The sequence below is a fragment of the Meriones unguiculatus genome, chromosome 4, assembly GCF_030254825.1.
Source record: "Meriones unguiculatus strain TT.TT164.6M chromosome 4, Bangor_MerUng_6.1, whole genome shotgun sequence".
Lineage (NCBI taxonomy): Eukaryota > Metazoa > Chordata > Mammalia > Rodentia > Muridae > Meriones > Meriones unguiculatus.
This window is the reverse complement of record NC_083352.1, coordinates 124,277,539-124,303,570: the sequence shown is the minus strand read 5'-3', so window position 1 is coordinate 124,303,570 and position 26,032 is coordinate 124,277,539. Positions and strand designations below refer to the sequence as shown.

Below are 26,032 nucleotides of genomic sequence, written 5' to 3'. Positions count from 1 at the left end.
GCACAGGCCTGAGCCTGGAGCCTTAGCAGTCCCTTTCGTGGGCCTGAGGTGGCAGCAGTCATCTAAAGCCCTCACGCTGGGTGAGGGGGAGATGCCCTGTAGCCCTCACGCTGACCCAGAGGAATCCCAGAGGAGCAGGCTTTCCCAGACCGGTGGTACCCCTGGCAGTCCACAGCACCCAGCAAGGATTTCGAGTTTCAGGTCAGCCTGGGTCACAGGCTGCCGATCCTCTCTCCACAGGTGCAGGCCTGGTGCTCCCCAGATGCTAATACTCAGCATAGTCTATGCAAATACCCAGGGAAGAGGTTCGTGCTTGTGTGTGGAACTTCAGAATCCTGAGCCTTCCCTTCCCTCAGGCTGTGGATGCCTTAGACAGAAGCCTCTCCCAATGTCCCTTCCTCCAGTGGTCCCCTTCCTTCCCAGCTGGTCCAGGCAGGAGGCAAGCCAGGCCCATGGAGAGGCAGGTAGGAGAAAAGGGTCCTTAGCTCATGTTTTTCCGTTTCTCTTCACAGCCATCCTCTGGGCCACATTTCTGTTACAGAAGGGGAAACTGAGGCTCAGAGAAGGACCAGGGCAGGGCACAGTAGAGTTGACTGACCGATGGCTGAGTTTCCTAGACATCTGGCATGATCCTCAGACCTCTGTGTTGAGGCCCAAGGCTGGAGGTTGGGACAACAGCCGACATCCCACGTGCTCAAGGGGGATGGGTGAAGGTGGAGAGGTGGCAGGAGGGAGAAAGCCAATGGAGATGAATGAGGGCCCCAAGTGTCCCTGTCTACAAAAAGAGCCAGAGGACTGGTGGTGACAGGAATTCTTGAAGGAGATGGCATTTGAGCCAGGGCTTTGTTTTCGTTTACTTGGCCGGCTGGCATAGCTCTGGCTAGCCAGGAGCTCACTATAGAGCCCAGCCTGGCTTCAAACTCCTGAAAGTCATCTTGTTTCAGCCTCCCAGGTGTGGGCCACCACACCTGGTGCCACGGGGTGCTTTGGCAATTCAGGAGGCAAGTGTGAAGTCTGGGGCTGGTGAGTGACTTAAGATTGGGAGGAGTATGTTGTGGTGAGAATTTTGTAATTTTGGTTTAAAAAACACAGAAATATCATGGGATTATGTTTTGGTCTTAATCCCAGGTATGGGAAATGGGGCTGCTTCACAGCAGGTGATTATGATTTGCTAGCAGGGGTGTGACTTTGCCAGCTGCAGATAGTCTCTGCAAGTGTATGACGTTTGGAATTCTGAGACCTTCTCAGAGGGTATATAAAGGCGAGAGCCCAGTAGGTGGGTTATTGTTTGGTTGTTGGTTCCTGTTAAGCAGTCGTGTGTGCAAAGAAACAGGGAGAAATTAAATCTCCTGATGATAAAGATCAAACTTGCCTCAAAGGAGCTCAACGACCCTAATCAGCAGGAAGTAGGCTAACGGTAACATCACCCCCTTTCCTCTCCTTCTTTCTCTATCTAGTGTTAGGCGGTTGAAAGGGGGTGGGAGACAGAAGAAGCTATAAAGTAGTAAGAATCTGGTTACAGTCCATGGAAGGTGACAGTTGCTGGTTCGTCAAGCCTTCAGGAGACAGACACCGCTAAGCTGCTCAGGTCACATTGTCTCAGTCTATCAGGTGAGCACACCTGCCTTCCTGAGCGTAGAGTTGAAGCACAGGCAGAGAGAGGCAGAGCTCTCCACCCACCCTCACACAGCCAGGAAGTTCCAGAGCTGGGAGTCAAGCTGGCATGGCCTGCCTCCACAGGTTCCTGGCCTCTCTGCTCTGTTGAAGTGTGAGTTGGTGGGGAATGAGAGAGAGCCTTGGCTGTTAAGGAATTGGTCTTTTCTTCTCTACCTATCGAGGAGTCACGGGAGGCAGAAAACCTGTACACACATGTACCCAGGCAGCACCGGGGCTTTGCTCCAGCCAGATGTGCCCTCGAGCGTGCACATACTTGCTGGGCATCATGGAAAGTCACATACTTGCCACAAGTTTGGTATTCTAAGCAGTCAAGTTAGGAACTGCTTTTAATCCAGTTCTGCAGCTGAGATAGGGCAATGAGGGCATTGGGTTATCAGGCCAAGGCCACGTAGCAGGACAGTGGCAGCGGCAGGTCACAGAATGAGGCAGCGTTGGAGAAGGACTTAGGGGAGGAAGCGGGACAGTGTTAGAGACGGACAGGCACACACATTCCTAGGTTAGCAGATGGAAAACTGAGCCCCAGAGAAAGGAAAGCCCTTCCTCAAGGGTCACAGAGAATTGGTGGCAGAGGAGCCAAAGCACCTTGAAGAACTACATTGCTGGACAATGGAGCCTTAAGAGAATGAGCATCCAGGTCCCGCCCTGATCCAGAAAGAGCACAGACTGGCATCAGGCAGGGCTGTGTTTGCATCCTGTCCCTGCCCCTTCTGGGCTATGGAGGATGCTTCTGAATCTCAGCCTCCCCAGTTACTGGAAAGAACAGTATTCTACCTGATGAGGTTGATGTGGTGACTCAGGAGAATGCATTAGGTAAACTGGAGAGCACAAATTGGCAACCACTGGGTTGAATCCAGTTAATAGACAGGTATTCACCAGGTCAGAAAAAGGGGAAAAAGGCCATCGTTCTGAAACAATACTTAGACTGGAGGTATAGATAGCTCAGCGGTACAGCATTTGTCTCACAGGCATAGGGTTCCAGGTTCAATCCTCACCACTGCCAAAGAGAGGTAAATGAGTAAATACTTCACCCCGGGGGTTGGTGCTCAATTCTAAAAACTCTGGAGGCTGAGGCAGGAGGATCAAAGTTTGAGGTCAACCTTGGCTACTGAGTAAGTTTAACTCCAGCTGCATGGCAAGACTGTGATTCAAACAGGCTGCACATGAATGCTTTTTGTTTCTTTGTTTTTGTTTTTTCAGACATGGTTTCTCTCTGTAGCCCTTACTGTCCTAGAACTGGCTCTGTAGACCAGGCTCTCCTGAAACTCGGAGATCTGCCTGCCTCTGCCCGAGTGCTGGAATTAAAAGACTGTACCACCAACACACAGAAATAGTGAATGCTTTAATCCCAGCACGCAGGAGGCAGACGACGGTGTATCTTTAACTTCAAGGACAGTCAGGGCTAGATACCAAGTCCCTGTTTTTAAAAGTATTATTAATAGCCTGATGTGGTAGCTCACACCTTTGATTTTAGGACTTTAGAGGCAGAGGCAAGTGAGTTTGAAGCCAGTTTTGTCTACATTGTGGTTTCCAGCCAGCAGTATTTTGTGAGACCCTATCTCAAAGAAAAAGAAAAGAGGAGGATGAGGAAGGAAGGAAAAAGGAAGAAAGAAAAGAAAGGAAGGAAGGAAGGAAGGAAGGAAAGGAAGGAAGGAAGGAAGGAAGGAAGGAAGAAAGAAAGAAAGAAAGAAAGAAAGAAAGAAAGAAAGAAAGAAAGAAAGGAAGAAAGAAGGAAAGAAAAATTAAAGGCTGAGAGTGGGGCTGGAGAGATGGCTCAGAGGTTAAGAGCACTGGCTGCTCTTCAGAAGTCCTGAGTTCAATTCCCAGCCACTTGACTCACAAACATCTATAATGAGGTCTGGTGCCCTCTTCTGGCCTGCAAGCAGAGCACTGTTTACATAAAAAATAAATACATCTTAAAACAAAACACAACAACAACAAAACCCAAACAACAACAAAAAAGAAAAGGCTGAGAGTGCTTTCACAGCATATGTGAAGCTTGGGGTTCAAGTCCCAGTACCTCATTAAACCACGTGGTAGCACACACGTGTAATCCCAACGTATGGGAGGTGAAAGCAGCTTACTCTGTGAGACAGTAAGACCTGTCTCAACATATTCATTTATATTATTACCATGCATATGTGTATTGTGTATATGTGTGTGTGCATGTCATGTGCATGTGTAGAGGTTTCAGGGCTACTTTGGGAGTCAGTTATCTTCTCCCACTGGGATCCAGGGATCAAATTTAGGATATCGGACTTAGCAGTAAGCATTTATTTAACATATATATGTGCTCTATCTGTAGGTCACTTGCAGGCCAGGAGAGGGCATCAGGTTCCAGTATGGATGCTTGTGTCCATCATTGTGGTTGCTGGGAATTGAACTCAGAACCTCTAGAGGAGCAGCCAGTGCTCTTAACCACTGAGCTATCTCTCTAGCCCATCCACTGAGCAATCTTGATTGCTCCTTTTTTTTTTTTTTTAACGTTTCATTTCTTTTTCTCCCTCTCCTTTTATTTTCCCCATCCCCCTCCTGCCTGGAACTCGCAGCGTTGCTCCGGTCCCCTGACCTGTCAGCAATCCCGCTGACTTGGCTTCCCCAGGAAGAGGATCATAGATAGGAGCCACACACCTGTAACCTCTGCTTCTCTAAACTTAGAGGGTGGGCTGGAGCCCACTTGGTGCCACGTTTTGTGCTTTGTACCTTATCCACATGGCACTGAATGGTTTTTCCTCCAAGACGTTTCATTTTGGGGGCTGGAGGGATAGCTTGGTGGTTAAGAGCGCTTGCTGACCGTCTCAGGCTTGCTATTACTGCAACGAAACACCACCACCAAAAAGCAGTTTGGGGAGGAAAGGGTTTATTCTGCTTCCATTTCCACATGGTTGTTCATCATCAAAGGAAGTCAGGACAGAAACTCAAGCTGGGCAGGAACCTGGAGGCAGGAGCTGATGCGGAGGCCATGGAGGGGTGTTCCTCACTGGCTCGCTTCACATAACTAGCTCAGCCTGTTCTCTTACAGAACCCAGGACCAGCAGTCCAGGCATGGCGCCACCCACAGTGGGCTGGGCCCTCCCCCATTCATTACTAATTGAGAAAATGCCTGACAGCTGGATCTCGTGGAGGCATTTCCTCAACTGAGGCTCCTTCCTCTCCTACAACTCTAGCTTCTGTCAAGTTGACACACAAAAGCAGCCAGTACACTGTTCTAGCAGAGAGCTTCAGTTTGGTTCTCAGCATCTTCGCCTGCCACAACTCTTTCCAATCACAGTTCTAGGGGATCCAAGAACTCTTCTCATGTCTGTGAGCACCAGGCACACACGTGGTATATACACACGTGCAGACAAACATGCATACAGATAAAATCCTGTTAGGTATAAAAGTTGTTTTGATACTCTCTTTCTCTCTCTCTCTCTACAGAGTCCTGGCTGTCCTGGATCTCACTATGTAGACCAGGCTAGCCTCAAACTCAGAGATCTGCCTGCCTCTGCCTCTGAGATTAAAAGCATGTGCCGCCATGCCCTGTTAAAATTCTTATGTTTTTATTTATGTGTCTCTATGTATGCCATGCCTGTGCTGGTGTTCTTGGGGGCCAGAAGAGGGACTCAGAGCCCCTGGAAGTGAAGTTACAGGTGGTTGTGAGCCACCTGACATGGGAGTCGGGATCTGAACTCACATCATCTAGAAGAGTCATCTGCTGAGCCATCTCTCCATCCCCACACCCAGGTTCTTTATGTGAGTGCTAGGATCTGAACTCGGGTCCCCGTGCTTGCACAGCACGCATTATAACCACCTGAACCATCTCGCCCCTTTTGTTTGAGAAAGGGTTACCTGGTTGTAGCCTAGGCTGGCCTTGAACTTGCTTTGTAGGCTCAGATAGCTTTGAACCTGATCTTACTGCCTCCACCTTCCAAGTGCTGTGCCACCACTGTTAACACACAGGAGGTGTTCCCATTAGCCTGCCTTTTGGGGCACCCTGCTGCCGCCATGAAGGGTGCTGCCAGTAAAAAGGATCTCCCCACTGTGAGCTCTCTTACTCTGGGTTAGCTTGGTCTGTTTTAGTCTTTTTGTCTCTTTCTCTCTCTGCCCTCCTGGCTCACTCAGGCTCTAACTTCTCTCCCCCTCCCGTCTCCCAAATAAACCTCCTTGTACCAGACCTGGTGTGTGGTGTATATTTCCTCACGTATAACAATCACACCAGGTGTCTCTTTACGATTTGTTGTCCTTGTCAGAAACAAAAGCTCCTTGAAGGCTAATGGGCTAAGGGACTGGAAGCCTCAGTTGGGCTGGGAAACTCTGGACAGGAAAGTTGACTTGGTTATGGGCTGTCAGTACTTCTGCCTGCCCCTGAAGCTTTGAAACAACACACCAGCCTTCGTAGTTACCGAATTGAGACCGCAGAGGAGCCCACCTGCAGGGAGACTCTTCCATTTCCAAAGTCTCCCTTTCCACCTGATAAAACCCCAGACCCCAGTACTGCAGACCCCCACAGCTGTCTGGCAGTTGTTCTGACTAAAGAATGATTCTGTAGAGTGGTCTGTCTCCAATCTCCTTCATTTTCATGTTGCTGCCACCAACCTTAATCTAACAAAGGCAAAGACTTTTGCCTGTAGACATCTTTAGTGCCTGGAACTGCCTAGGAATTCTTCAGTCAATATCACAGTGCAATGAACAACACACCTCAGAAGACAACCCAAGTTGCCTGTCTCCTGTCCTCTCACCACAGTGCAGTGAAGAGTGACCCCAGTTAGATTCTGCTATGTGGGCTTACGCAGGCTGAGGAAGGGCTCGTCAGTCGTCAGTCCAGTCGTCTGAAGGTGGAGCAGATACTATCTGGGAAAATGACTGAAGCAATGCTTGCAGGTCTCAGTTGACAGAGCAGGACCCTGTGGCCTGGGAGAACAGGTTGGGCTAGTTTCGCCTCTTCCGTGGGAAGGAGGAGTGGAGGCCTCTGGTGCTGTTGCTTCCAACCCCTACAACTTCAAGCCTGCTGTCCATGATCTCAGGGTGAGGAGTGTGGAGGTTGGCAGGGTCTGCACTCAGGGTTAAGGGTATGACATTCTCTGGGTGTGTTTGGGGTACACTTGAGAGCCCGAGACAGGCAACCAAAGTCCTTGTCCTTTGTACTGTCACAGGGAGGGAAAGGCCTCTTTGAAGGTCTCCCTGGGGCAAGGCTCCCAGATCAGATCATAGCTACCTCTGACCTCTCAGCTTTGAAGATATGTCATAAACACAATGATCTTTATGATCCTTTGTGGAGATTAAAAAAAATGAACACAAGAAATACATCAATTATGTGGCTTGTGGAAAAGAAAAAAAGGGCCGTGTAGAATGAGGTGCCCACAGTAGGGCAGGGAGGATCATCCACACCATCAAAGGACACTTGAAAGGTCTTTGGTGATCTGTGTGTGTGTGTGTGTGTGTGTGTGTGTGTGTGTGTGTGAGAGAGAGAGAGAGAGAGAGAGAGAGAGAACTCTCTTTGTTTTTTGGTTTTTTGAGACAGGGTCTCTCTGTTTTAGCTTTGGCTGCCCTGGAACTCACCTTGTAGACCAGGCTGGCCTCAAACTCACAGAGATCCATCTGACGAAGTGCTGGGATTAAAGGCGTGCACCACCACCACCCAGCTGAGAGCCTGAGTCTCTAGTACAGCCTAGAAATATACCATATATATTGTACATATACATATATGTTGTTTATGTATGTTTATCTGTATGCCTGCGGAGGACAAAAGAGGGCCTCACATCCCTGGGAACTAGATTACAGATGGTTATGAACCTCTGGCATGGGTGTTAGGAACTGAGCTCTGTTCCTTTTCAAGAACAGCACTTTTTAGGATTTATTGCTCTATTGGGGATTCGATCCAGGACCTTGTTCATGGTAGGCAATCATTCTTCCACTGATCTATACCCCAACCTCAAAAGTGGTTTGATTTTGAGATGGGGTCTCATGTAGCCGAGCCAGGCCTGGAACTTGTTATATAAACAAGACTCAAGCCTGGTTTTGAACTCCTAATCTTTCTGCCTCGACCTCCTGAGTGCTGGTATTAGAGATATAAATCACTATGCTTAGTTTTTGTTTTTCTGTTTAAGCCTCATTTGTTTACCACATACAGAATGGAAGGGGTAAGGATGAAGAGGGGACAGCCCATGGGAAGGGGTATCAGGTTCTTGTTGCTACCATATCAAATGACAGTGAACATAGTGACTTACAGCAAAATAAATTTTTGTATAGTTTTAGAGGTCAGAAGTCTGATAATGCTTCTTGCTAAAGTCAAGGGCGTGTTTATACCAGAGAATGTGTGTGTGTGTGGGGGAATCTAACCATTGTTTCTTCTATACTAAAAAGAAAAATACAGGGGGCTGGAGAGATGGCTCAGCAGTTAAGAGCACAGGCTGCTCTCCCAGAGGTCCTGAGTTCAATTCCCAGCAACCATAAAATGGTTCACAACCATCTATAATGTGATCTGCTGCCCTCTTTTGACATCATGCAGGTGTACATGCAGATAGAGCACTCAAAATAAATCTTTTAAAAATTTCTTTAAAAAATACATTTTATTTGTGTGTACGTGTATAAACTCAAGCAACAAGTACCTTTACCTACTGACCTATCTCACCATCCCTTTTTCAGGATTCTTTTTTTTTTCTTTCAAGGCAGGGTTTCACTCCGTAGACCAGGCTGGCCTTCAACTCACAGGGATCCTTCTGCCTTTGTCTCCCAAGTGCTGCAATTAAAGGTGCGCATCACCACGTCTGGCTTTTTATAGATTCTTAAAGTCTGCATTTCTTGGCTTGGATTTCTTCACCTTCAAAGCCAGGAGAAGCATCTTGCATTCCAGTCCTCCTTTTCGTCATTATACTGTGTTAACCGGATGATCCAGACTGCTCTCTTTCTCTCCAAGCCCTCTGAGGGATGTCCTGGAGATAGGTATCTTTGAAAAGCTACTGTGGGACATGCTAATAGTCCAAGCAAGGGAAGATGGTCACTTGGAGTGGAGGGGCAGCTGTGAAGAGAGTGACAAATGGTGGCCTTTTGGACTGCTTTGAGGGTTGAGCCCACAGAATGTTCTAAGGCTTAGAAAAGGACCTTTCCTTCCATATACCTTGGTGGTGATAGGGTACAGGCCATCTGCTGGAACCTGTGTGCCCCATCCAATGTGTTGTCACTGACTTACAGAGACTCAGCGGAACTCGCCACTGTCTCAGAAGAGGTCCGCTCCTGCATGCATCTCCCTCTCGTCCCCCTCAGCTTCTGCTGCGTTGAGCTTGTCTTATCCCCATAGCTGAATCTGCCCAACAATCCAGGGAGGTCGTTTCCACCACCACCTTTTGAGATGATGTCTTACTATGCAGCCCCATGAGACCTAGAACTCTCTCTGTAGACCAGGCTGGCCTCCAACTCACAGAGCTCCACCTGCCTCTGCCTCCCGAGTGCTGGGATTAAAGATGTAAACCAGCACACCTGGCATAAATACATTGTTTTAGATGTGAAAGAAAAAGATTTGCAGGGTCTGGGGATTTGGCTCAGTGTTGGGGGGGGGGTATGCTTTTCTAGCATAGGCAGGGCCCTGGGTTCAATGCCTAGCACTAAAAATAATGAAGAAAAAGATATTCAACTAGTCATGGTGGTTCACGTCTGTAATTCCAGCACTTGAGAGGCAAAGGCAGAAAGATTGCCATGAGTTTTTGTGCCTGGCTTCTTTCTTCAGGATAATGTTTTACTCATTGTTTTCACATGGCTTTAAATGGAAAAAAAATTATTTTATGAGTGTTTTGCATGCATGTATGTATTTGTACTATATGTGTGTCTAGTGTTTGGGGAGGTCAGAAGAGGTACTGAATCTCCTAGAACTGGCATTTTAGTTGTAAACTAGCACTTGGGTGTTGGGAATTGAGCTTGAGAGAGCAGTCAATGCACTGGCCCTGTTTTTCACAAAGCTTTTTATGGAGGTGATAGCCATTGATAAAAATTTTCAGAAGGACCTGTACTTTCCCCAAAGGTCAGAACAATGAAGCCCAGGCTCTCCAGTATTTAACCAATGTACTGAGTTTTGCCATGGCGGTTCAATCCTCAGTCAAGATGGCAGTTACCCATGTGTCACTAGGGTATATTCTATATCCTAGGCAGGCATCATGACTAATCTCAGCTTTCCTCCTCCTCCTCCTCCTCTTCCTCTTCCTTCTTCTTCTTGAGACAGAGAAAGGATTTTGCTATGATGGCCAGCCTAGCCTGGAACATAGGGTCTCTCGTATCAGCCTTCTGAAGGCCATTATAGACAGACACTGCACCTGGCCTTCAGTATCCTTTCAGAGTTGCAGTTCAAAGTCTTCCCCAGAGACTGATGCCAATTGCATGAGACGTGTACTCAAGTTAAGCTTGAGTTTTCTGTTGTAATCCCCCTCAACCTGACTTTCTAAACTCCCAGAATGAATGTCTTTCTTGGGGTTTCCATTGCTGTGATGAAACACCATGACCAAAAGCAACTTGTGGGGGGGGGAGGGGAAGAGTTTATTTGGCTTATAATCCCAAATCACTGCTCACCATCGAAGGGACTCAGCAGAACAGGAAACAATGCAGAGGCCACGGAGGAGTGCTGCTTACTGGAGTGTTCCTCATGGCTTGCTCAGCCTGCTTTCTTATAAAACCCAGGACTGCCAGCACAATACCCACAAAGGGCTGGGCCCTCCTACATCACTCACTAATTAAGAAAATGCTCTACAGGCTTTGCCTACAGTGGGATCTTATGGAGACATTTTGTCGGTTGTGGTTGGTTCCCTCTCTCCAATGACCCCAGTAGCATCAAGATGACACAAACGTGTTAGGCCACAGTTGGGATGTAAGGACTCTGCTGTCAGCCAGTTTAGCTCAGCAGCAGTGTGAGATTGGTGGGGAGGCCTGAAGCATCTGTCCGTTCATACGTTTTGAGGACTGTGGCTCAAAACTGGCAAATGCTTTGCTCAGAGTGCCAGAGAGCAGCAGGACTCGGGTAAGTGGTGAAGGGGCTGACCGCTTAGATCTGAATGGATTGTGCCATGATGATGCTTGACAGATGGGTTATGTTTTCTTTTTTTCAACTTTGATAAAACTTTACAAATTTTCTATTAGAGAACAGATCCAAATGTGACTTACATTTCACAATTCCTGGTGCTATAAAACACAGCCCCCCCCAGCCAAAGTTCAGGGTTCAGGTATGCCCGCTTAGCTTTGAAGTTATGTAGCAGAGAATGCCCTTGGACTCTGGACCTCTTGCCTCTGCTTCAAAGTGGTGAGGGTACAGGCATGTGTGTGCCACCCTGGACCTTCTGCTAACCTTGACGGTGCTAGGGCCTCCTGGTTCCATAATAATTGATTATCAGAATGTCTGGAACATGCAGAATAAGAGATTCCAGAGGCAGAAAGGTCATGTTTGAGGCCAGTCAGGGCTACATAAGGAGACTCTGCCTCACAACAGAACCAAAATTATTGTCATAGGTCACCCTAAATATGTTTGTGAATGGTGATTTTTTTTTTTTTTTCCTCTAGCAGCTAAAGTCTAGCCCAAGCTGATCTGGAACTCACTCTTGATCCCAGGTTGGACCTGAACTCACAGCAGTCCTCTTAGCTCAGCCTTCCAAGAGCTGGGATCACAGGCATGAACTGACATGCCCTGTTTAAAATACACATTTTTGTTTGGCTGCCTGAAGCCTGCTGTGCACCAACCCTTTGTATTTCCTACCTCACTCACAAACACTTGTAGGAGGACCTGTGACAGCTGTGGAAAGTAAGAGGAAGTAACTGTCCGAGTGAGTACTCAAGGTTGATTTTGAAGCTTTGCTGATGAATTCCACTGGTTAAACTCTTTTAGATTTTAGAAAGCCTTTTAGGCGAATAAGGAGTAGAAAAGCCGCTCATGCAAGTAGCGAGAACCAACTCTGCCGGTAAATTAACCTAGTTAGGCAGTTAGTTTTCCGAGCTTGATTCGCTTACCTATCAAACTGGAAGAGCACAGACCCCAGTACTTCAGAAGCAGAGACAGGATCAAGAGTTGAAGGCCAGCCTAGGCTACGTGAAAGCCTAGCTCCAAAACAGAAACACAAAATAGGAACAGAGTTATCTGTTATAAACTACTTATGAGAATGAAATGTGATCATGTATGTAAAGCCCTATGTTATTATCATATAATAATATGATAATTTGGGTGCTGAAAATTAGACCCAAGGCTCCATCACGGAGCAACACAAGGAATCCCTCTCTTTGTAATAGTTATTTCTCTTCCTGTTCTTTTGCGTCTACGGAACACATTCCAAAGAGACTACGTTTTCCAGCATGCCATATCGCCCTTTGACCTCGGCTAGACTAAAAAGGTGCGCCACCGTACGCCACGAGCCGGAAAACTCAGACTCCCAGCATGCATCGCGCGGTCCTCCCATAGACTCGAGGGGCTGCGGGCGCGTGGTGCTCTGGGAGCTGTAGTCAGCGGCGCGTTGCCCTGACGCCGGCCGGGCCCGGGCGTGGGGGCCTGTGGGAGGTGGCGCGGCCGGGCCCAGCTGCGGGGCGGAGGTGGAGGCGAGGCCTGCGGCTGCGGGGAGCGGCGGGGCCGGGAGTAGGCGCCGAAGCCGAGCCGAGCCGAGCCGGAGCGCGCGCCGGAGGCCGGCGCGGCCAGCAGCAACCATGTCGGTGTTTGGGAAGCTGTTCGGGGCTGGAGGGGGTAAGGCGGGCAAGGGCGGCCCGACCCCCCAGGAGGCCATCCAGCGGCTTCGGGACACAGAGGAGATGCTAAGCAAGAAACAGGAGTTCCTGGAGAAGAAGATCGAACAGGAGCTGACGGCTGCCAAGAAGCACGGCACCAAAAACAAGCGCGGTGAGGCGGCCCGGGCCCCATCAGACTCTCAGCTGCCTCTCCTAGGGTTTCCCAGGCCCGGACTCCACTTTGTCTAACTCGTTTCGGGGTCTCTTTCGACCCTGGAACACTCCGGCCAGACTTCTTTCGGTCCTTATCCGAGCCTGGGACCCCTTTCCATCTGACTCTCTTTTGTGTCTCCTTGAGCCTGCTCACTCCAACCTTAAGACTCCCTTCAAACTCTCCCTACCCTGGCAGACCTCTTCTGACCTAGATCTCACAGCACTTTTCACTCCGTGCTCAGTCGGTCCCACTCCATTCCACTGTATTCTTTTCCCTTGGCCTCACCCACCTTCCCAGCCGCCGCCTCACCTTGATTCATTTCTTTGCCTCACCCGATCATTTATGTGTTTCTTGGTTCATCTCTGCCCTCTCCCGAGCCCTTCCTAGACTCTGAGCTGCCTTCTGCCTCTGACTCAGGAGTCTTCTTGAGAAGCCTCCTTTATGGAGAGAGAAGAGGATTGGGGAGTGAGGAGACCCACTCTGTTCACTTGTTGAGTGAACTTGAACAACTTTGAGACCTCAGTTTTTCACATCCACGAGCTAGGATCTGGCCTCTGTGAGACCTTGGGTGTATAGCCCTGTGACTCTCCTTTGGTTGCCTCATTGTCAGCCTTCTTTGAGCTTCCGTGTTGTAAGCCTTCCCCTGCCCGTGACTCACCACTTCCCTGTCCCTCCTGAACCAGAATTGAGGAGTACTCTGTGCCTCCATTGGTCAAGTTCGGTTCTGTTGTTGATTGGTACTTGAAGGCATCCTTACTTCCTGTTTTGAGGCTGTCTAGGAAGTGCCTTGTAGTTTTCTTAAGTGAGATGAATGTGAAAGTGATTTAATGACTGTAAAGAATGTCAGAATGCTCTGTTGTTTTTTTTTTTTTTTTTTTGTCACAGCAATTTGAGCAAGAGTCATACATAGCCCGACTGTTCTTCCCTTGAGAGTAGGCCAAAGGTGAGAGGGGTTTAGGAGTCATACAAACAATTATTTAACCTAGAAGGTTACCAGGGAAATTTGTTTTGAGATTGTGTACTAGTGAATATACCCTGCTGAAGAGATTTATAATATCTAGCACATAGTAGGGACTTAACTAACATTGTAAACATTTGCTTGATATTGCCTCATAATAAGATAGCCTATCTTGAAGATGTGCCTCTGTTAATAGCAAACATTCTGGAAATTCTGCGTACCCAATATATCCAGTCATCTTCATAGAGGGGAGCCAAGCAGCCCCACTTTAAAGAGAAGATATTAGCTATTCGGGTCCCTGTAAGCCCAGCACCTGGCAGTCAGAGGAGCGGCAAGGTCATCCTTGTTTGCAGAGCAATTTGAAGGAGATCAAAAAAGAGAGATGTTGGGGGCAAGCAAGACCCTAAATGAAGAAACCATTTTGGAGTTGTCAGTGGTGAACACTAAGTAAGAAAAAGTTGGGTCATAGTGAGCAGGAGGGGGTGCTATTTTGGTAGGATGGTCAGGGTTAACCTCTTTGAAAAGTTAAACTGAGGCCTTTGGAAGGAAGCAGCCGGGGGGTCTTTTTCCTGGCTGGGAGACTAGCAGAGGGATGGCTGGAAAGTTGTCAAGATTTAAGGAATTGGCAGGTCTCTCTATGTGGAATGCAGTGACTGAGGGGAGAATAGAGTAAAAGAAGAGGTGGGCCGTGGATTACTGGCAGAGTTTGGATTCCAAATGGATGGAAAGCTTTTGAAGGGTGTTATTCTGAAGCAAGTGCTAATCATTGCTAAGAGTTTTAAGCATCTGGCTGTTGTCTGGAGAGTGGGAGGGGCATGCAGGGAAGTTGCAGACGCCCGTGTGTAGACTGGACCCCAGTTGTAAGCTGTGGAGATGGAGAATGGGGCTGTGTCCACTAATCAGCTCTTTTCTCCTTAATCAGAATCCTCTTTTCATTGGTAATTAGAGTCATGGTTCTGCAGATCTGCATGTTGGAAAACTTGCCTCTTCATGGTGGAATGGCGGAGGTGTCACCGTACAGCCTCTCCATCCCACAGGGCTCCAGGCAGAGTGTCTGCGGTGCAGTAAGATAGGCAGAACTCGGTCTCTGCATCTAGGGCTAGCTTAGCTTCTGCAGCTGTAGAGGTGACTGAACTGGCTTTCCAGACTCTTATAGAGGGACAGCTGACACACTTAGAGACTCAGTTGTAACAACTTTGTTCAAAGTGGTCTGGCTTTTTGAGTTTGCCTGTGAGGAGAAGCTGCTACAAGCTTCCCTTCTTTTTATTGTCCTGAGGTCTAGTAGTTGTGCTGTTCTTGTTCTAGGGCCTAACTGGCTTCTTCCGATGGTGTGTGAGGTTTCACCACCACCGTGTGCACGCCAGCCATTCGTTTCCTGACCCACTGCTCTGCTGGGACTCTGAGCATCAGACATGAGCAAACACTCACTGCCTGTCTTTCTGGGAGAAGTCAGGATTGGAAATGCGGGGGTGGGAAGGGCCAGGAGTAATTTTAGGAGTCAGTGGTGAAGTGTGTTTAGATGGTTGAGGTTACAGTGGGGAGGTTCTTGTCTGCAGGGAAGGAAGAGAGGGCGGCTTTGCAGAGGAAGAAGAATGAGGTGGGTCGGGGAAGTTTTAGTGTTTAAAGTCTGGCACAGGACAGGCTATAAGTTACCTTGGGGAGTGGCTACTAGCCTTGCCCTGGATATATTGAAGAGTCATTGGTGCTTCTTCATAGTAGAAGATCTTATCTGTTGGGGTTTATAAAGGAACATTCCAGCAGCAGCGTAAACAAAGGTGTGTAAACTGCTCAGGGAGGGGCTGAGGCAGGAATCCAGAAAGGTCTAAGGATAGAATCTTACAGACCAGGGTTTGAGCCATAGCTTTCTCAGTGACTAGCTGTGTGCCTGGGCAGGTTACTATGTGTCTCTGCTTCTCTGTAAAATAGAGTCCTACATCAGCGCTGCAGGATAAGGTGTGTTGTACATGCGAAGTTCTTAGTACAAAGCTCACTGTTTGGTGAAAGATCAGTAACTGCCTGACATTATCATCATACAGGTACTAGCAGTTATTCAGGTAGGAATAAAGGGCCTAGCACAGACATGGAAAATGGGCAAAGAAGACATCTAAAGGAGAGTCAGAAGAGACTTGGTGATTTCTTGGAATTATTGGAGGGAGCAGGAGGGAGCCAGGAGGGAGACATTTGAAACCAGCCTTCAGTTGAGGTAGCTGGTGTGTGGTGGTGCACCTGTCATGTCTGGAAACAGCGGCATGTCATGCTACTATCGTCCTTAGACGGCCTGTGAGTACTGCAGGATCCACGGACTGGCTCCACAAGGCGGGATTTTACAGACATATTCACTGCTATAGCCCCAGCAACATCTGGCTTACAGTTGTGCTCATAGGTACTTAGTTACAGATGAGTATTGTGTGACCAAAACCAGTCCTGGGGCTGGAGAGATGGCTCATTTGGGAAAGTGCCTGCCACACAAGCATGAGGGTCTGAGTTCAGGTTCCCAGCACCCATGTAAAGAAAGCTTAGTGGGATGCCCAGCTCTAACCCTAGTGCTGGGGTAAGGCAGAGTCAGGCAGGCTCCTTAGCTCAGCGGCCAGTCAGCTTTTCAGAACTTCGAGCTCCAGGTTCATGAGAGAGCCTATCTCCAAAAATAAGGAGAGTGATAGACGCTATTCAGCCTTGACCTCTAGCCTTCATATATTTGTGCACGTACTTACTCAGACAACCACACACAGGTACACAGAACAAGCATCCGTCAGGTGGGTCCTTTTCTTCCCAGTGTAGAGGGAGGGAAACAAGGCTTATAATGTGACGTCTCTCAAGAGACTTGGTCATCAGGTGACCAGAGCCATCATATGTTCTGTTTACTTCCATGATTGCCAGGGCTGCCATGATGGTTGGCATTGTCCCACCACTCAGTACATACCCCATTCATGCAAGATGTGGAGCTGAGAAGGGGAAAATGGAGTTAGCACCATATTCTGCCATCAGACTTGGTGTCCAGATTCAGAAGCTGTGTGGCACAAAGACAGTACCTGCCCTTAAAGGGAATGTTCCTTCACCTCTCCTTTAAGTCGTGTGTTCATTCTCATGTTCTCTGGTCCTAGTGCCCCTGCTAAGTGTTTCAGTACCAAGAATATAGACATGACCAGGACCTGGACCTTGGCAGCCAGGAGACTTAAGTTTGTCCTTACTTGTGAGATGATATTTCTGCTTGGCTGAGGTAAGGCTTACCAAAGATCCATAGATGTATGACAGAAAAGACTTGTCTGATAAAGTTACTACCGACTATATTTGTATTGTTTGGTTGTTAATGGGAACCAGCCTCAGGGTCTAGGCCTCCTGACAAGAATCACCCAAACTCTTTTGAGCACCTTTATAGACAGTACTCTGTTAGTTTTCCCAAGAAACATGTCACATGTGTAAGGTTGTCTTCTCTTGTTCTGTCCCCCTTTTATTTATTTACTGTTTTTGTGTATGTGTGTGCCTCTGTGTGTGTATGTACACCACATGAGTACATGTGTTGTGGGAGTCTGTGGGAGGGCACTGGAGATGGAGTTACAGGTGGTTGTGAGGGCCATGTGGGTGTTGGAAACCATACTCAGGTCCCCTGTAAGAGCAGCAGGCACCCTCAGAGTTATCTCTCCATCCTCTTCATTTAAAAATTAAATTGTTGCCAGGTGCGGTGGAGCACGCCTGTGCTCCAGAAGTCAGAGGCAGGTGGATCTTCCAGGCCAGCCTGGTCTACAGAGCAAGTCCAGGACAGCCAGAGCTACATAGAGAAACCAAAAAACATTATTTGTTATTGTTAATTTTATTGTTATTACACTCATGGCACAGCCTAGAGTAAGAGGTCACACAACAACCTTCTGGAGTTGGTTCTCTCCTACTTTTCTGTGGGTTCTGGGGTCATCCAACTTGTGTAACTAGCACCTTACTGATGAACCATCGTGCCAGCTCCTTGTTTTATTTTATTTACTTATTTTAAAGATTTATTTATTTACTGTTTATATAGTGTTCTGCCTGCATGCATGTCTGTATGCCAGAAGGGGGCACCAGATCTCATTACAGGTGGTTGTGAGCCACCATGTGGGTGCTGGGAATTGGACTTGGGACCTCTGGAAGAGCAGTTAGAGCTCTTAACCACTGAGCCATCTCTCCAGCCCCCTTGTTTTATTTTTCAAAGGGTGAATATGAGCAGTGAGGGGGCTGAACTTCCTCTGTGTAGCCTAAGCTACCCTTGAACTTGTGACGTCTTGCCTCAGGCCCCTGAGTGCAGGGATTCTGAGTTACGGGTGTATACCACCACATATTTATTTTTTTAGTGTGTGTGTGTGTGTACGTGCATACACACAGATCATAGAGTTTGGTTCTCCCCTTCTACTATGTGAGTGGGCCTGGGAGGTGGGAGATGAACTCAGGCAAGTGCCCTTTACCTGTTGAGCTTTCTTACTGGCCCAGTTTCTTTTCATGGCATGGTAGCTAATTAAGGAAGCATCTGCCCTAGGCAGTTCAGATTTTCTTTTTTCTTATTTTAATAAAGGGAAAAGAGCTTCTGGGAAAGGCCTTATTTTAGTTGCATACAGTTGTGTAAGATCCAGCAATGGAGACTGGTGGTCACACCCTGTGTTGGTAGGTTTTTGTCGATTCATGGAAGCAAATCATTCCTGTTCGAATGTCTGACTGGTGCAGAGCAGGAGCTGTGGAGAGTAGAACGTCTTTAAGTTCTGCTCATTGCTGAGACAGGGCGGCATCCTCGTCTGCAGTAAGTCACTCTAGACCATCAGCATATGGAAAGGCATCTTACTAAATTAAATGGGCAGTGAATGTGGCCTTTTGATCCTTGATGTCAAGAGACAGGTTGAAAACCACAATATCTTGAGAGTGTGTGTGCCAGCTGGACTCTCCATCCCAGAGGCCCTTGGGTGGAAAACTTGAGACTCACCCAGGGAACTGAGCAGTAGGAATTTACCTTGGGGACACTTTAGCTTCCTGTTTGAAGACATAATTTTATTTATTTCTTAAGACAGATGGAGTGTCAGAGAGGCCCTGTGTGTTGACTGTTCAAACATACTGGTGTCCTTGATTCAAGTGAGAAAGATCTCTTTTTGGTAAGAAGATTCTGTGCATGGGCGTGTGCACATTTGTATAGGGGTCAATGTTGAGAGTCCTTCCTCAGGAGGCATTTGCTTTGTTTATGAAACTGGGTCTTTCACTTGGACCTGGCCTTGGCTGGCTTATAAGCCTAAGGGTACTTCCCCTTCCACCTCTCCAGTGATGGAATCACACATACACTTCACCCCTCGTAGCTTTGCATGTGGGGCATGCTGTCTCAGGTCTTCATGTGTGATCTCCCCAGCCTGGGGAGGTCAGTGGACTCACAGATACCCACCTACCTCAGCCTCCCAAGGGCTGGCGCTAAAGGTGTATGCCACCACGTAGTTTTTAAAAAGGGAAAGAGAGCTGAATATAATGGTCTTCACCTGTACTCTCAGCACTTGGAGGGAAAGGCAGAAGTTTCCAGCCACTTCCGTGAGACTCTCTGCCTTAAAAAACAGAACACACAGAGAGAACAGTAAAACACTTTAGTGCTTGTTGAGTGTGTAGGTGTATGTGTGTGCTGTAAGCCTTTGATCCCAGCACCCAGGAGGCTAAAACAGCAGAATTTCCATGAGTTTGAAGCTAGTCTGGTCAACATAGCCAGTTCCAGACCAGCCTATACTACATAGTGAAGCCCTATTCTCAAAAACCAAAACCAACAGCTGCTTTAGGTTAGTCGCTGAGGATAGGTGAATATATAGGTTAGTCACTGAGGAAGGGTGATTGTGTTTGGAAGAGAAATGTGAGCACAGCAAGATAAAGCAACAGTCTTAGCTGGGTATGGTACTGCCAGCCTAAGGTAGGGAGTGGGCTCAGTCAGCAGGCAGTTACGGTGCTTCTTGTGGGAGGGCGTCAGCGGAGTGGTATAGGTGGACAGTTCCCTGTTTGCATGCAGCTTTCCCTCTTAACCCCCATGTCTCATTTCCCCTTGCAGAAGGGAATGCTGTGACTTCCTTCCCAGGGTTCTTCAGTAGAAGGAAGTCACCGTATGTGCAGCTCCTAGCAGAAGGGCTAGCGCACGGGAGGGTTATGTTTCCTTCCTTGGTTTTCCACTCATAGTCCAGCCAAGTAAGTGTGTAAAGATAAAGGTTCTGTTTTCTCCCTCCTGTGGGGATTCATAACTCAGCAAGGACAGCACACTCAGATACAAGTAACCACGATGAAAGGCAAACCATAGTCAGTATACCATTGAAATGTAAGAGAACAGCAGGAAGAGATGAGTATTGTTTGGGCTTGGCTGGTTTATTTCACCCATCCACCCACTCATCCATCCATCTAGGACCCAGATTCCCTGTGCAGTATTCCTGCCAAGCGGTTTATCTCCTGTTATACTCCCTTCCCCCCCCCCCCACACACACTGACAGGATTTGTATTAGGAGCTCTGGCCTGTAGTATGGATAGGATAACTGTCCTATCTAGTCTGTCTTGGATAACTGCCCGTGAGATTACGTTTCTTACCTGGGCTGAGAACTGATCGAGCAAGGACAGCAACTGTTGGATCAGGTTGGATGGTACTCCTGTAGGAAGCAGCCTGAGCTGAAGTCAAAGAGCTTGGGGTCTGACACTATACAGTGTGGACTGGAAAACAGGTGCAGGTTTGGCACCCTCGGGCCGCAGAGGACAGGTCTCATCTCTCTTTGCTGTGGCTGATGGAGAACACTGGACTTTATGTTTCAAGTTTGCACTTCTCCGAGGACAGGTGTTTCTCCCCTTCCTTGTTACCCTCTGTGGATGTGCACCCATGCATGGTGGGCGCCACTGAACATTGAGAATATTCCAGCAGAGGTCTCAGCTGCATAACCCAGAGTGCGCAGGGTCACACCGTTTGTTTAGGAATTTAGTACAAATTCTTGGGCCAGATAAATTTCCCTGTCATCAAGCCAGATCTTTCTCCTCTCAATAAACAGTTGTATTCGGGTGTGAGTGTGTGTGTGTGTAAGTAAGTACATGTACATATGCTCTGGGCCTTGTGTGCTGAGCATATGTTGAGCTAAATCCCTAGAGCTCCCTCCCAGCCCTTTAAGGGGTCTTAGCTGAAGGATTGAATTTGAAATGAACGTGAACCCTGTCTGGCTTGATTCTTCCAAAGCTGGTATTTTCAGCTCTACTTCCGCTTCCTTATAGGGCAAAGGAAAGCTCTACATCTCTTTGGTTGTGATGTTTAGATCAAAAGATTAGTGATTCGGGTTAGTGGCAAAGGTGCTGGGTTTGAGATCAGAAGACCTGAGTTCACAGTCTGCCTCTGCCTCTGCCTCTTGGTAGTCTGGGATCCTGCACACATTTTCTCGTCTTCTTCAACTGCAAAATTCAGTATTTCTGTATGTATCCTATACGTATTTATATATGTTCTTGGTGTTCAATGTGGTCTGTGGGAACATCTGGGAGATTGTTAGAAATGCAGGTACATAGGCTACATCTGTAGTTTGTGTGCTCCTTGAAGTGTGTGTGTGTGTGTGTGTCCACCTGCCTTGGGATTACAGATGTTTGCACATCAGGCTTTTTATATGAGTCCTGGGGATTGGAACTGAAGTTACTGGACTTGCATGACACGTGATTTTTATTCATGAACTATCTTGCTTGCTTTTTTTTTTTTTCTTTTGAGACAGGGTCTTATTTTGTAGTATAGGCTGACCTCAAATTGGTGATTCTTCTGTCTTAGCCTTCCAAGTCCAAGTGCTGGGATCACTGACTTGTGCCACCGTATCTGAAAAGTTTGAGGGATTTCAAAACCAATTTGGATATCACCCATCATCTTGGGGGTCTCTGATGTTACCTTACTTGAGGCTGCTCTTTGTAGCTCAGCTGGCCTTGAGCTCCTCACAGATGCTGAGATTACAAGTCAAGGCATGTACCACCATGGCCTAATGACATTCCAAATCTTTCAGTGTGAACGCTTCATAGGTAGACATTTGTGTTTAATTTCAAGGGCTGTGTTTATTTTAAATGCTGACATCTGAACCTCACCTTATGTGTGTTAGCCAAATGCCCCACCAGTGAACTACACCCTTAGCCCTGTTTAGTTGTGTTTGAACTCCTGGCCTAGTGCCTCGGAGTGCTGCGATGATATGCACCTGGCCAATGGGTGATGAGGATCAAACTCAGGGCATTAAACTCAGTGTCTCACTTGCTAGGTAGTCCTCTGAGCCCAGTTTTATCAGCTCGTCGAGATAGGGTTTCACTAAATTGTCTAGGCTGACCTTAAAGTTGTGATCCTCCTGCCTCAGGCTCCCAAAGACCTGGGATCTACATCACCAGATTCTACTCAGGTGTTTATTAAAAAAAAGAAAAAAAAAAAGAAAGAAAGAAAGAAAAAAAGGCAGCCTGGAACTGGCTCCATTCCTGTACCTGATGAATAAGCTGTAGTCGAGAGGTTGCCAGATGCTGTCCGAGTTGGGACACAGCGCTCTTCTAGAAGCATCTCCAGAAGGACTTGGGATGCAGCAGCAGGAGCCTGAAGGGAGGGAGGAACCTTCTAGTTTATGTTATAGTGAACAGTTATTATGGAGACTGATGGAATTTTAGGCAGAAATGAACATTTAAGTTAACATTAATAGAATTAATAGAACATGAAGTGAACATTAATAGAATTTTATTATATGTGTAAAGGCTTATTCATATTTTATATGTATGGATGTTTTGCCTGCGTGCATATCTGTGTGCATGCGTACAGTGGAGGCGAGAAGAGGGTGTTAGATCCTCTAGAACTGGAGTATCAGATGGTTGTGAGCTGTTATATGGGTACTGGGAACTGAACCTAGGTCCTCTGCAACAAGTACAGTCAGCTACTGGGTCATCTCTCCAGCCCCATGAAAACTTTTTTAGAATGAAAAACATGGACGTTATGCTGTGCTTTTAAAAAGCTGTGTCTGATTCAGAAGGGATTCAGGGATGGATGATGTAAGAACAGATTGATGGTTGACTCTGGTTAGTAATGAAATAATTAACATTGGGAACTATTTTAAGGCATTGTTTGTCCTAATGATTAATTTGCTTCATTAATTCAGTTAGATCAATTAATAACAATTGTTTTGCTTCCTGTAAAAGAAGATAGGAACTAAGAACCCTAGGAAGAGAGTCTTTACTATCTGCATAAGCAAGAACTGTGGATTCTTTGTAATGTTAATAAAATCCAGTCGTGGTAAACAGGAAAATCAGACTTATCTCTGTATGGTCCTGTTGCTCTTCCCTGTTTAGGACCAGAGAGCAAGGGCTCTTTAGACAAGTCTGCCTGGAAGATATTTGCTTGACACTTCACCACTAAAGGGAGAAATTTGATCATCTTGGGTGTCCGGAATTCATAGGACTTGGAGACGACTGACTGACAAGGCTGACATTAGGATAAAAAAATGCTCTGTGTGTATGTGCGTGCATGTGCACGAGGGCCTACCTGCCTCCCTGCCTGCCTGCTGCTTGTTTGTGTGTGCCTCTAGAGGCCAGAAAAGGGAGTCATACCCTGGTGCAAGAGTTACAGGCAGTTGTGATCTGCCTGATATGAGTGCTGGGAACTGATCTTGCCTCCTCTGATAGAGCAGAAAGTGCTCTTAGCCACAGAGCACTCTCCAGTCCCAAGGCTGACATTTAAAAGCTAAATGATTGCGAATTTATTTTCTTTATTTCCTTTTTGTTTTTTCTTTCTTTTAAGACTGTCTCTCTACATAACCCTGGCTGTCCTGGAACTTACTTTGTAGACAAAGCTGGCCTCTGCCTTCCAAGTACTAGAATTCTTAATTCTTAAGTTTTTCTCAGGTGGACCCATTGCCTTTACTTCTCTGGAGCATTTTCTCCATTAGAATTTGCATAAAGATACGCATTGTTACGTTGCTTGACAAGTCTGGAGTTAGATGGTCTGGGAATGCTGCTCATAGTCTTCCATGGTGTTGTCTGGGGGGGGGGGGGGCTCTGATGTCAGTCTGCCTGCTGTTTAGCTTGTTGCTCTTAGGGAAAGCACCATACAATTTACAGATTTAATCACTGTTTTGGCCTTTCCACCATCCCCTGCACTGCATAGTGTCTCCCATTTCAGAGATGAGAAAGCTGAAGCTTGGATTTCATGAACTACTGGGGCTGACTCAGGCCTGCCTTGGACATTCTGAGGTGGACGGTATCGCTCTGGTATCTTTGATGTTCTCATAAGACTAGAGCTTCATCCCCTTGAACACTCATAAATTATCAGTATAACTGGGAATGAATTTTTTAGTCTATTCCCTTCACAGTGTGAGCACCTACAAGCAACGACAGGGTTTTGTGGCATCTGAAGCACTGTCATAGACATATGGGAAATCTTTTTTAGTATATGTGCTGCCGAAGCGAGCACGACATATGGGAAATAAAGCAGAAACCTAGGGTCTTGAACCCAGGGCTTGCACATGCTAGGCAAATGATGTATTGCTGGTTGTGATTTTTATTTTATCTATCTGACTGCCTAGCTATATCTGTTTATTGAGACAGGATCTCACTGCTATGGCTTGTAACTGCCATGTAGGCCAGGTAAGCCTTGAACTCACAGAGATCTGCTTGCCTCTGCCTCCTGAGTGCTGGGATTAAAGGTGCATACATTATGCTCAGCCTAGGTTGTGATTTTTAGCCTGATTATGCAGAAGACATTGCCTCAGGCAGTGCTCTTAATCACTGAGCCATCTCTCCAGCCCCAGCCAGGACCCTTTTTTAAAGTTGTTTGTCCGTTTCTAAATAAAAAATTTAAGTTAACAGCCAAGTGATAGTAGTTGTACTTTTAGTACCGATAGATACTAAGTAAATGCAGATACAAAATTTCCCAGCCACTATCTACTAAGCACCCCTTGGGCTGTATCTGACATGACAGTGGGGAGTGGTCAGGCAGAAGAGCTTTGTATTGGTTTGGTTTGGTTCAGTCACCAGTTAGTGTGTAGGCAGTGCTTGCAAGCACACCCAGAGCACTGGAGTGCTAACTGAACCAACCCTGTGGGCCCGTGGATTTATAGCAGGAGACAGAGCACAGCAGGCCTGAAACCATGAACTGTCTTCACACTTGAAATGGAAATCCTTATACTCTGGAAGTGCAGAGTCAACAGGCTCCCCAAGAGTCCTCAGTGCAGCTCTCTCAGCTGCTACACACTAGGCTGTTTGTGATGAAAGAGGAGGCGTTTGGCTGGAAACAGACTTCAAGTTTCTAGCATTAGTTGCTACATGGTGCATAAGTCTAAAGGGAGTTTGTAATAATGGGCCTTGAACTTGAGTATCTGTTTTTAGACCTGTTCATCTCAAAACAGCTTTTTTGACCAGAATATTATTCTTAGTTCAGAGGTAAGAAGCAGGGAGCCACAGGCCACACAAATCATCCCAGAAAAAGAGCCAGCCATTTCCAAAACTAGGAGCTGGGGCTCCTGGATGGCGTCCCAGGGTGAGCTGTTTGTTTCTGCTGGGTGATGATGGCAAAGAAAAGAGGCTGGTAGTTTAAAGTTCCACCCAATTCCACAAACATTTTTGAACACACTGTGAAACTGTCTGCATGAGACCATCTGGGACACAGTTGTTACTCTCTAGAAGCGTCCAGCTATCTCTCAAATAAGGCATACTGCCACTGGCACTCAGTCAGTATGGCAAGAGAAAGATTTCAAACTGGCAGAGTCAGACACTGCAGGGAGTATGTGTTTGTGGAGTGTTTCTGAGCTGGGTCATGGTAGATGACTGGGATGTAGAAGAAATGAAAGAGTAGGACCATTCCAGGCAGAGATTGTGGAAGCCAGAGTGCAGAGATTAGCATATGCCATGTGCTATGTAGAAGATGTCTGTGTGGGTCATGAGAGTTAGGGCCTGGAAAGGCAGGCTACCTTCTGCCCCAGAAAGCCCTAGGTGCTAAGTCAAAGAACTTGAATTGTGTTGTGTTGAGGTACATACTGAAGGACCTTGTATACCCAGACAGGGTGTGGGGACCAGCAGTTCTATCTGTGTGGCACTCTGAATGAAGGGCTTTTTATTCATCATTGTCTGTGAGGGTAGGGTGGGTCGTGGAGCTGCTTGCTTTCTTGTGAGGGAAGTCCCAGCCATCACCACTCTTTCTCTTGTTACTTTGTGGGTTTTCCTTGTGCCCAGCACATCCTGGGCAGCTGAACAGAGGCAGAATGGCATTCCCCCTCCCCCCACTCCGAAGCTATTTCAGGCGATATGCCAAAGTAAGCAGTCCAATCCTTGCTGCTTAAACTGCTTTGACCCACCCTCATTTAACCAGCAGTCTCATGGCTTCCTGGTAGTTACTGTGTGGTCACTTTCAGCTGCCTGGCTAGTTCATCCAGTTAGCCAGATGAACAATTATTTAATCCAAGGCTGGAGAAATCAGAGTTTTTGTTTGTTGATTGGTTGTGTGTGTGTGTGGTTTTTTGTTTGTTTGTTTGTTTGTTTTCAGGATAAGACTCTCTGTGTAGATCTGGCTGTCCTGGAACTCTAGATCA

At 47.1% G+C, this 26,032-nt stretch overlaps 1 protein-coding gene across 1 annotated transcript in view; it reads left to right on the top strand.

The window, feature by feature from the left end:
• The first annotated feature begins 12,174 nt into the window (after positions 1–12,174).
• The window catches only part of Chmp4b (charged multivesicular body protein 4B), a 35,086-nt gene continuing 21,228 nt past the window's right edge, over positions 12,175–26,032 (top strand). Inside the window, exon 1 of the mRNA XM_021647223.2 lies at positions 12,175–12,511. Within this exon, the coding sequence (XP_021502898.1) occupies positions 12,322–12,511 (190 nt within the window). The 5' untranslated portion in view covers positions 12,175–12,321. The remainder of the gene's footprint in view (positions 12,512–26,032) is intronic.